The sequence below is a fragment of the Microcaecilia unicolor genome, chromosome 6 (assembly GCF_901765095.1).
Source record: "Microcaecilia unicolor chromosome 6, aMicUni1.1, whole genome shotgun sequence".
NCBI lineage: Eukaryota > Metazoa > Chordata > Amphibia > Gymnophiona > Siphonopidae > Microcaecilia > Microcaecilia unicolor.
In genome coordinates this window covers 184,297,495-184,308,933 of record NC_044036.1, presented here as the reverse complement: position 1 = coordinate 184,308,933, position 11,439 = coordinate 184,297,495, and the positions used below count along the sequence as shown (strand labels likewise).

General features: G+C 44.5%; 1 protein-coding gene across 1 annotated transcript in view; it reads right to left on the bottom strand.

Moving 5' to 3' along the window:
- Positions 1-1,862: 1,862 nt before the first annotated feature.
- The window catches only part of LOC115472489 (cadherin-related family member 4-like), a 252,344-nt gene continuing 242,767 nt past the window's right edge, over positions 1,863-11,439 (bottom strand). Inside the window, 3 exon segments of the mRNA XM_030206781.1 lie at positions 1,863-1,897; positions 2,521-2,548; positions 6,904-7,006. Coding sequence (XP_030062641.1) covers positions 1,863-1,897; positions 2,521-2,548; positions 6,904-7,006 — 166 coding nt within the window.

Below are 11,439 nucleotides of genomic sequence, written 5' to 3'. Positions count from 1 at the left end.
GGACCCCCCTACCGCCGTTAACCCTCCCTCCCTCGCCTACCGCCGTCACCTTACCCCGAGGTCCGCTGCCTCCGGCTTTTTAAAATAGTGCTTCAGCTGGCGGGTAGACCCCAACCCCCCGCCAGCCCAGCTGCGATCTTTAACTTTTCATCCTTGTCGTGCAGCGCGCAGTGAAAGCTGCATCATCTTTAGTTCCAGTTGGATGGAGTCTGACGTCGCAGCACGATCGTCAACTCCATCCAACTGGAACTAAAGATGCATGCAGCTTTCACGGTGCGCTGCACGACAAGGATGAAAAAGTTAAAGATCGCAGCTGGGCTGGCGGGGGGTTGGGGTCCCCCGCCAGCTGAAGCAATATTTTAAAAAGCCGGAGGAAGCGGACCTCGGGGTAGTGACGGCGGTAGGCGGGGGAGGGAGGAGTGTTAACCAGGCGGTAGGGGGGGTTGACAGGCGGTAGGGGCGGCTGACGGCAGTAGGGGGGGGCTATAATGTGCCCCCTCACTCTAGCCCCTGCCCCCCCTACCGCCGAACCTCAGATACGCCCCTGGTTATTAGACTCCTGAGGCAGGCACTTTGCCGAAACATGGTGCAAGGTTGAGTCTTTTTTGGAATAAACTCTGAGTTTGAATTAAATTGTCTCCCTCGAATCCTTGGACTATTGTATTAGCCATACTACTGCTTTGTTTTTCATCGACTAAATAGTGCATAACATTCTTGTTGAAATTCAAAGCGGTTGCTGAGAAAACTGCAAAAATCTGTAGGGGCGTTTACTTTTTTTTGCCTCACCCTGTATGTCAGAAAATGAAAATAAAATTGTATGTTAAAACCAGCATTCATTACCTGGTGACTTCCTTTGGGTGAGGATGTCATAGAATTCTCTATTTCCTGAATTGTTGATCACGTTCTAAAAGAGAATTTTGCTTCTGAGGAAATTCTAGGAGATTGGATATGCCTCCAGGGACGTAGCCAGACCTCACAGTGGGAGGGGCCAGAGCCCGAGGTGGGGGGCACATTTAGGTCTGCTGCCCCACCCCAACCACCTCGCCGCTCCCCCTGCTGCCCTGCCGCACCCCACAGCTGCAAATACCTTGGGGTCCCCAACCCCCGCCAGCTGATGCCTTCTCCAGCGCCATTCCTCCTCTCAACCTGCCTGCTCCTTTACGTGAAACTGAGCATGTTCAATTTCATAAAAAGGAGCATGCAGGTTGTGAGGAGGAAGTGAGAGCAGGGCCAGGGAAAGCGGCAGCAACCGGAGACTGGCGTTGGACAAGGCTTCAGCTGGCAGAGTTGGGGACCCCCACCAGCAAAACAGGGCCCAGATTAATTTGGGGGGCCCAGGCCCCCTTAGCCCCACCTAGCTACGCCACTGATATGCTCTACACATTTTTAAAGTTTGTGTTAGAAAATTGAATTTTTATTATAAGTTTCTTAAAATAATCTTGAAATTGGTTAATTATAGCAGTCTTCAATATGTACTTGTCCACATGCATCTAGTATATGAGAGATTCTAGATTTGTCTTTTTTAGATTTCAAATATTGAACTAAAAGGTGTCCAGAACAATTATTTTCAGCATAATAACGTGATTTATGTTTAAAAAATGGATGTAGATGATTCACAATGTAAAGAGATTATAATATCTCTTTACATCGTGAATCATCTACATACAGTTATACTTCAAGGTTTGAAGTTCCTGCAAGGTTGTTAATTTTTTTAATCTATTAGTTATTTGTTTCCAATAGTGCTTTTTATTTTCCATTTCTACTAAAGTACATCTACAATTCTTTAGCCTTCTCAGCTGAAAATTAAAAACTGCACTCTTAATGTAGCCTTGTAGGCTCTCCCAGACATGGATAGGATAGTCTTAAATGGGATTAAGATTGATCTCCAGAGACTTATCTAATCAAGAAGAGAATGATTCATCTTGTAAGAGGGTTGAATTAAAAAGCTCCACACAGCTTTCAAGCAAAGAAAGGTGCCCTTTTACAAAGGCGTGCTGAAAATGGCCTGCAGTAGTGTAGACGCGTGTTGTCGGGCGCGTGCAAAATCATTTTTCAGCGCACCTGTAAAAAAAATGCCTTTTTAAAAGTTTTGTCGAAAATGGACATGCAGCAAAATGAAAATTGCCGTGCGTCTATTTTGGGTCTGAGACCTTACCACCAGCCACTGACCTAGTGGTAAGGTCTCACACGGTAACCGGGTGGTAATGGTCTACCCGTGTAAAATGCCAATTACCGCCCGATTACCGCCTGTGCGCCAGAAAATAAAATATTTTCTGGCACGTGTAGCGGACGTGTATCAAAAATGAAATTACCGCAAGGGCCACGCAGTAGCCGGGCGGTAACGGAAATTGATGCATATTGGGGCGCGCGTGATAGGCACCTACGTGGCTTACTAAAAAGGACCCAAAGTCTGAAGGATAAATTGTACTCCTATGCCACTGTTGGTCCAACTGGTATGAGGTGGAAGACCCCTGTTGGAGGTATAAAATTCCCCAGCAAGCTGAAAACAATTATACTCACCTGGATCCTGGGCTCTGCCATCAAATTGCTGGGGAGAAAAAAAGATCTCAGTTATTTTCAGTAGCTCATCACCTTTTCACTACATGAAAACATTTATCCAAGGTAAGAGGAATTCCTGGGAGCAAATTTAGGATAGGAGAGAAATATATGTGCCTGCTGTTTTGACCTTCTCCTCATTAAGTGGGTCTTTTACTAATCCGCAGAGTAGCGTTTTTAGCTCACGGTAGAAATCAGCTGGCGGTAAAAGCTGAGATGCCTATTATATTCTTATGGGCATCTCAACGTTACCACCAGCTGATTTCTACAGCGAGCTAAAAATGCTACCGTGGCTTAGTAAAAAAAGCCCTGTTGCAGAAATAACATGCGCAAAGTGGACATACCTTTTCTACAAACAAAAGTTACATTATCTAAGGAGCCGTTTTACTAAACCACAGCAATAAATGGACTGTGGCAGTGCGAACGCATCTTTTGTGCATGTGCTGGGCCAGTTTTTTCCGCATCCTGGAAAAGGGCCTTTTTTCAAGGGTCGGAAAATGGACATGCAGGAAAATAAAACCCAGCGTGCGTCCATTTTTGGCCTGAGACCTTACTGTCACCCACTGACTTAGTGGTAGGTCTGATGTGCTTCCAGGCAGAAGGCATGCAGCACTCACTGCCATCTACCGCCGGGTAAGCGCCACGTGGTAGAAAATAGAATATATTTTCTACTGTGTCTTTTTGGCGCGTGCCCAATTCAGAATTACTATCCAGGGCACGCGGTAGCCGGGCGGTAATGCCAATTTGGTACACACGGATGTGCATAGGCCCTTACACACCTTTGCAAAAGGGTCCCTAAGTTAAAGCCCCTTTATTAAGTGGCGGTAAGCCCAACGTGGGATTACCGCTCGCTAAACAGGAAGTACCACCGGGCTAATGCAGCAGCCCGGCAGTACTTCCCACCCCTAGCGAGCTGTCATATCGGCACTACAAAATTACTTGGCAGTAACTGGGCAGTGCCATGTGCTGCCCGGTTACCGCTGGGTTAGCATAGGAGCCCTTACCCCCACTTCTAAAAAAAAAAAAAATATATATATATATACAAATACCTCCCAGGTGCATAGCTCCCTTACCTTGGGAGCTGAGCCCCCCAAATCCCCCCTAAAACACACTCTCCACAACTCTACACCACTACCATAGCCCTTAAGGGTGAAGGGGGGCACCTACATGTGGGTTTTGGGGGGGTTTGGAGGGCTCAACACTTACCTTCACAAGTGTAAGAGGTAGGGGGGGATGGCCCTGGTCCACCTGCCTGAAGTCCACTACAACCAACAAAAACTGTTCCAGGGACCTGCATACTGCTGTCAAAGAGCTGGTATGACATTTGAGGCTGGCATACAGGCTGCAAAAAATGGTTTTTGGTTTTTGGGGTTTTTTTTTGGGTGGGAAGGGGGTTGATGACCACTGGGGGAGTATGGTGAGGTCATCCATCATTCCCTCCGGTGGTCATCTGGTGAGTTGGGGCACCTTTTTGAGGCTTGGTCGTGAAAATAAAGGGCCAAGTAAAAGCGATGAAATACTCATTAACGCCACTTTTGTTTTTTCCATTATGTGCTGAAGACGGCCATCTGGTAGCCAACGCCCATGCCCGCCCATGTCCCGCCTTCACTACGCCGCCGACACGCCCCCTTGAACTTTCGACGGCTCGGTGACGGGGAAAGCAGCGAAGGGTGTGAAAAAAGCACCTTTCGATTATACCGATTTCGCCCCTTTTGAGAGATCGCCGGCCATCTCCCGATTTTATGTCGGAAAATGGCCAGCGATCACTTTCGAAAATGAGCTGGTTGGTTACTAAAAGTCAGTTATTGTTACATTTAAATAATTTAGGAAATACATTCCAAACAGCTGCACCTTTTGCCAACTATTGATCTTTTCCTTGCTATCCTATTGCTATAATTATTCTTGGAGCATCAGTCTTATTTCTTGAGCTGAGCACAAGGATTTAATGGAGTATTCCTAGCAAAATGTATGCAGATAAAGACAATAGGCTCATCCATACTATCTAGTCTCCCAATCACTCCTTAGAGATCCTATGTACTTTTTCTGAGTTCTCTTGAATTCAGATACGATTTTCGTCTCCAGTACTTCCACCAGGACGGTAATTCCACAAATTCACCAACCTTTCCGAAGAAGTATTTTCTCAGGTTACTTCTGAGTCTATCCCCTTTCACCTTCATTCTATGACCCAGAGCTTCCTTGAATTGAAAGAGGCTCACCTCTTGTGCATTTGGTGCCACGTAGATATTTAAATGTGGCGTACCAACGGGGGGGGGGGCGGTGGGGGCGGTCCGCCCCGGGTGCATGCCGCTGGGGGGGGTGCTGCGCACCGGTCCAGCGTCGTTCGTTTCCATGCTCCCTCTGCCCCGGAACAGGAAGTAACCTGTTCTGGGGCAGAGGGAGCATGGAAACGAATGACGCTGACCGGCACACGGCACCCCCCCCCCCAGCGGCGTGCACCAGGGGAGGGGGGGTTATTTCACCGGGTGGGGGGTCACGCTGCATGGGGGGGCGCTGCACCCGGGGGGGGCGCATCGGCGATCCGCCCCGGGTGTCAGCGCCCCTCGGAACACCACTGCCTCTCCCACTTTTCTTACAAAGTATATATATATTGAGTTCTTTAAGTCTGTCCCATACGCTTTATGACGAAGACCATTGACCTAATAATATCTGCCATCTGGACCAACTCCATCCTGTTTATGACTTTTTGATAGTGCAGCCTCCAGAATTGTACAGAATATTGTAAATGAGGTCTCACCAGAGTCTTATACAGTGGCATTACCTCCTTTTTCCTACTGGCCATTCCTCTCCCTATCCTTCTAGCTTTCACTGTCACCTTTTCTACCTGTTTGGCCACATTAAGATCATCACGTACGATCACACCCAAGTCCTGCTCTTCTTTCATGCACAAAAGTTCTTTACCCCATACACTGTACCATTCCCTTGGGTTTTTGCAGCCCAAATACATGACCCTGCATGATTTAAGAGTAGGGGAATCTTACCCATGGCTGAAAGAAGAAGGTGCACAAAGGAGCCGCTCTGCTCCTTGTGTGCACTCCTTTGGCGTGCGCTGCTAAGGAGCAAAATTTAAAAAAGGGTACTAACAGTGACGTGAACAACAGCAGTTAACCTCCTAAACAAGGACATGGGAGAAGGGGAACCTGCATAGAGCAGCAGTTACAATCTAAACAAGATATGGGCATGGAATGGTAGTTATGGGCCTGACCACTTTTCTGGGCACAATAGATGGATCACACTGGGCTTTTTTAAACGCTGACCATGATGGATAGACTTAGTCCTGGATATTCAATGCTAGGCTATATCTGTGCTCAGGCTTTGAATATCCGAGGTTAATGTGGCACATGCTCGCTGCTGGGTGTAATGTGGGTCCCAGCTAAATATCGGACGGGACCCCCATAAGTGTATCTGGCCAAGTCACAATCCCCCCTATGATTCTGATCCCCCCTCCCACCTCAAGATGAAGAATCTCCCTTCTAATCCCTCCTCTCTCCCTCCCACCCACCCTTGAAGAACCCCCCCTTCTGATTCTCCAGAACATCAAGAACCCACACTTCCAGGATCCTCTCTCCACCCTCCCATGAGCCTACCTGCCTGACCCCTGGTGGTCTAGCAGGGAATGGGCAGGAACGATGCCCACTTGCTCCTGCCTGTGGCAGCTGCCCCTTTAAAATGGCTGCCGCAACCTCTAGCAGCAGCTTCTTGGTACTACTGACAAAAAGTTCTATTCTTTTTGGAAAATCAAAACAAAAAAGAAAAATGAATGAAATTTAATTTTTTTAATTTAAAAAGGATTAATAAGTTCAGCCATCCCCAGGGTCTTCCTCTCCCCCTTGAAAAAAAAAATTCACTATCAACAAAATATTTTTAAAAAGTCTTTTGGCTCTGCACATTCCTCCTCTAGTCCCTGGATCTCCCCCAACCCTTTTTCTTCATATCAGGATCCTCCGTGGTTAGAAATTCCCAGTTACACTTGCTGCCCTGGTGCTATTGTTCAAAATGGGAAACAGATAAGATGAGGTGATTGGGGTTATGGGACTGCAGTCAGTGACTGCAAGAGTCTATTAACGTTTCTTATCAGGACAAAATACAGAGTGAAATATATGGAAGCACAGCGTGCTCTAGGAGACAATATTGTACCAGGTACAACTGGCAAAGGCAGCTCCAAGTTGTGGAGTATGGTGAACAAATGACGTTTGCGTCTATAGATGGAAGCTGGAAAATATCAAGTGAGACCATGATGACCTTGCATTATTTTGCTGTACATGGCTATCAGTATCAGTTCAATGACTGCCATTAAGTCACATATCAGAGATCATGAATTGTCATTACCAGGCTGAGTGGGCTCACAGGAATAGGGTCCTTTTGGTTCCCATTCTGTTGCTGCTCTTTTGCCACTTGGTTCTGTCCTTGCGCTTCAATGTCTGGCACAGATCTATAGAGATAAATGTAATTAACTTTCTTCCAAACCAATAAAAAAGCCATTCCTAGGACTTCAGCATCTTCCCTTTCATGCCCAGGGAAGGGAGATATATCTCTCTGAGAACAGCTGCTAAGAATATGCAACGTGTCTAAGAAAATGTTCAGTTGAGTGGAGACCTTTCCACTGGAGCGGAGTAAAATCCATGTAAGTGAGGAGGCCATTTCTGTAGGTGAAGTTTACTCCAGGACTGTGGAGCTGGTATACCAAACCTTTGACTCTGACTCCGCCTTTCTCCTATAGATATTAGGCTTTAATCTAAAGTACTGGTAAATATAACTTTAGATCCACAGGAAAGATATGTATATATACATGCAGAATGCCAGATTTAACTCTAGCCACCTTGATGGAAAGACTGGATGAACCATGCAGGTCTTTATCTGCCAACATTTACTGTGTTACTATATATAAATGATACATTTCCATATATTTTAATACTTTTTTATTTTGAAGCTGAAATCGGAGTCAGTACACTTTTACAGACTCCGACTCCAACTCCACAGTCCTGGTTTAATCACCGGCAGTTTAGACCAATTCACATACTCTAACATATAACAAAGCAATTGCACATAGTATAAATATAGCATCTCACAAATCATAAATATACTTATATATGCCAAGTAGATCGAAAATTGTATGTGGAAATCTTTTTTATTATAGTTGAAAAAGATGACAGGAATTCAATTATACAATGCAATCAAACTCGAGAAACCAGCCTGTCATTATAACAACAAGTAAACTCTGTGGGCCTACTATCTGGCTTCCTGGCAGACAATCTACACATCATTCAAAGAATAGCAGGCCAACACTGCCAATGTTAATCAATATTACACAAGTACCTGACAGAAACCCAAATTGTGGCAACATTCTATCCTACAAATCCCAGGGCAAGCAGTTGCTTCCCCATGTCTGTCTAAATAGCAGACGATGGACTTTTCCTCCAGGAACTTGTCCAAACCTTTTTTAAACCTAGAAACGCTAACTAACCACAGTTACCAATCCTCCGGCAAAGAGTTCCAGATCTTAACTATTCATTGAGTGAAAAAAAAATGTTCCTACTATTTGTTTAACGTATTTCCATGTAACTTCCTCGGAGTGTCCCCTAGTCTTTGTACTTTTGGAACGAGTAAAAACATTGATTTACTTCTACTCGTTCTACACCACTCAGGATTTTGTAGACCTCAATCAAATCTCCTCCAATCCGTCTCTTTTCCAAGCTGAAGAGCCCTAACCTTTTTAACCTTTCCTCATACAAGAGGAGTTCCATCCCCTTTATCATTTTGGTTGCTCTTTGAATCTTTTCTAATTCTGCTATATCTTTTTTGAGATACGACGACCAGAATTGAACCACAATACTCAAGGTGAAGTTGTACTATGGAGCGATACAGAGGCATTATAGTATTTTTTGGTCTTATTCACCATCCCTTTCCTAATAATTCCTAGCATCCTGTTTTGAATTCTTGAAACTATTGATAATAACATGACTCAGTAATATGTTAACTCCTAAAGCCAAACTGAAAATGATGTAATATTTGATATGTGTCCTATTTCTGGTGTGTCCAATTCACATCACACTTTGTACCCCTCACAGTTTGGGGGCTCATCCAGGGGAGGGCTGATCATGGGAATGAATAACAATATTTATTTCCTGATAGTCTGTGTTTATGCCTGTTTCTTTGCTGTGCTGCTGTTACAATACCTTTGCCATTTCAGAGTGAACTTGATTTACAGCAATTTAAATTGGATATATTACGAAAGTGGATTATTTGCTTATTTTGAGTAGGATTTTCTTTTATCTATTTGTAATCCACTTTGCGCTGTTAGGTTAAAGCAAAATAGAAATGGCCAAATATAATAAAAATTTCTTTGGCAGATTATTGGTTTAACCATTGAAGGGAGTCCCAAACTTATATCCTTAGGTATTCTCTTTACGAGGGAATAACCCTGAAATTAGTTGCTTATTTAAGTAGACCTGGTGCTAAGGACGGCGAAAGGGGTCAGTCCTTGAGGCAGCCCTGGGGAAGGGCGAAACGTGCATGTCAGACGTTAACAACAACACCTGGGTCCGATTCTCTGAAATAAGATGAGTATTCAAGTATAGGCTTAAAAAATATTTATATAAAAGAAGAAAAGTTTATATATAAAATGTGGCACCATGATGAGCCGATGAAGAGTTGTGTGCAAGTTTTATTGCCATAAAATTGTTTTGGCAATATGCACAGCTGAGGTTCCTAAACTATTACAAGAATTTTTTAAGGCTGGTGAGAATATATGTGGTGGGCAAATATAATACAATACATCACATCTGTGGCTGTCTCATCTTGGATAGCTCTTCCTTCCCATGGGTGGGGGTGGGGGGTGCAATGATATTGCTGGGTGCAGTATCAGACCTTTGAGTGTTACTGTATGCTGAGTTTAAATCTTTTAGCAGCATCCAGATTAGGACTGTTTCTACCAAAGGAAGTGTGTTTATCTCTTGCTGATCTGTGTATTGTACTGACATTTCTGTGTTAATCTTAATAGTGGAGGGTTAAAGCATGCTGACATTACTGCCTTTAGTCGCAGTAACATAGCTGTGTTGTGTTTAACTGAAGCCAGATTACAAATAGAGTTGGATCTGTGTCAAAGGGAAACGGATGAAAACACATTAGAAAAGATTCAGATACACTTTTCTGAAGCACAAGAGAGGTGTCTTGTTTTGCATTCTGGACAGGAGACATGACACCCCCACAGGAGTGGTTTTTTACAATGAAGCATTTAGAGTATTTAACTGATTACACATTTTGACGTTTATCATCTGTGCTTCCAGTCCCTAAACTAGCACGATCCGAGTCGATGCGGCATTCTGCTTTTCACATTTTATGTTAATTCTCTTTATTGCTGACGATATATATCACTCCATAATACAGTGCTCGCATCATAACAGAACATAGTATCAGACAGCATTTTTCTAATTAACATTTGCTTGAACTTCTCTATCAACAGAACTTCTCCCTTTTTCTTTACCCCCCCCTTTCAACTAATCTCTCTCCCACCTCCCCCTTTTCACCCTTTTTCCCTTCCCCCCTTTTTTTCTTCCTGTCTCAATAGACATCCATATTACTTATATCAGTCACACATCTTTAAATAAGCTGCAATATTACATATTAAGTAGTCTGCTACATGCTGCTGGGGTTAGAGTTTTCCAGAAGAGAGCCCGTCTGCGTTCAAATGCTTTCTCCACTGCCACAGGGCCTGAGTTCACCGCTAGCCGCTCCATCCGCATTAACTGTATCATTTGACCTCTCCATTGCTGTAGCGTTGGAGCTTTTCTTGACAGCCATTGCACCAAAATCTCTTTCTTAGCTATTATTATCGATCTCAACACAAAGTCACGGTATCTCGCTGGACACGGGTTGCTCAACGTTGGATGACCAAACAATAACCGCATCTCGTAATGTCACCCGTTCCCATAAGTGAGACAACCATCAACAAAAGGGGTTTCCAAAAATGCACTATCTTTGGGCAGAGCCAAAACATGTGTCCCAGTAGCGCTCCCTGCTCACCAGATCTTCCACATGCACCATCCGGCAATGTGCCCATATAAAAGGCTCTCCTCGGGGGAATATATACCTGTAGTGCAAATTTGTATTGTAACTCCCAGTGAGCAGTAAACGTGGTTTTTCTCATTGTCAATATATGAGATCGAAAAGTAGCGCTTGATATGGGGATCCCCAATTCCTCAGTCCACGCCTTAACATATTTGATAAAGTTCAGTTCAGTAGCTGACTCCCTAATATGTTTATGATGGAAGAGTGGAGGAGTGGCCTAGTGGTTAGGGTGGTGGACTTTGGTCCTGGGGAACTGAGGAACTGAGTTCAATTCCCAGCACAAGCAGCTCCTTGTGACTCTGGGCAAGTCACTTAACCCTCCATTGCCCCATGTAAGCCGCATGAGCCTGCCATGAGTGGGAAAGCACGGGGTACAAATGTAACAAAAAACAAGACAGCAACGCTTTCTGCTGTGCCCCCAGGAAGTCTGCTGAAGATAGCTCCGCCTGCACTTCTTCCGTCAGGTCTTCTCTGGGGAGGCTAGCTACATAGTGTTGCAACTGGAAATAATGAAAGCGGTCTACTTTCTGAAGTCCCAAACTCTTTTTGCAGTTGATCAAATGACTAACTTCCCAGCCTCCGTCAGTGCATGCATCAAATAAACAATTCCCTGGAGCTTTCCATCTCCGAAAGGTTTTATATAAGCTTCCTGGGGGAAATGCTGGGTTGTTGCAGATCAGCAAAAATGGGGTAGTCTTTGCTGAGAATTGATGATGCTTGCATAACCAGCACCATACTGCCTTGGCTGTTGGCATTATGGAAGTAGTTCGCAATACCGGTGGGATATCTTCCCCTCCA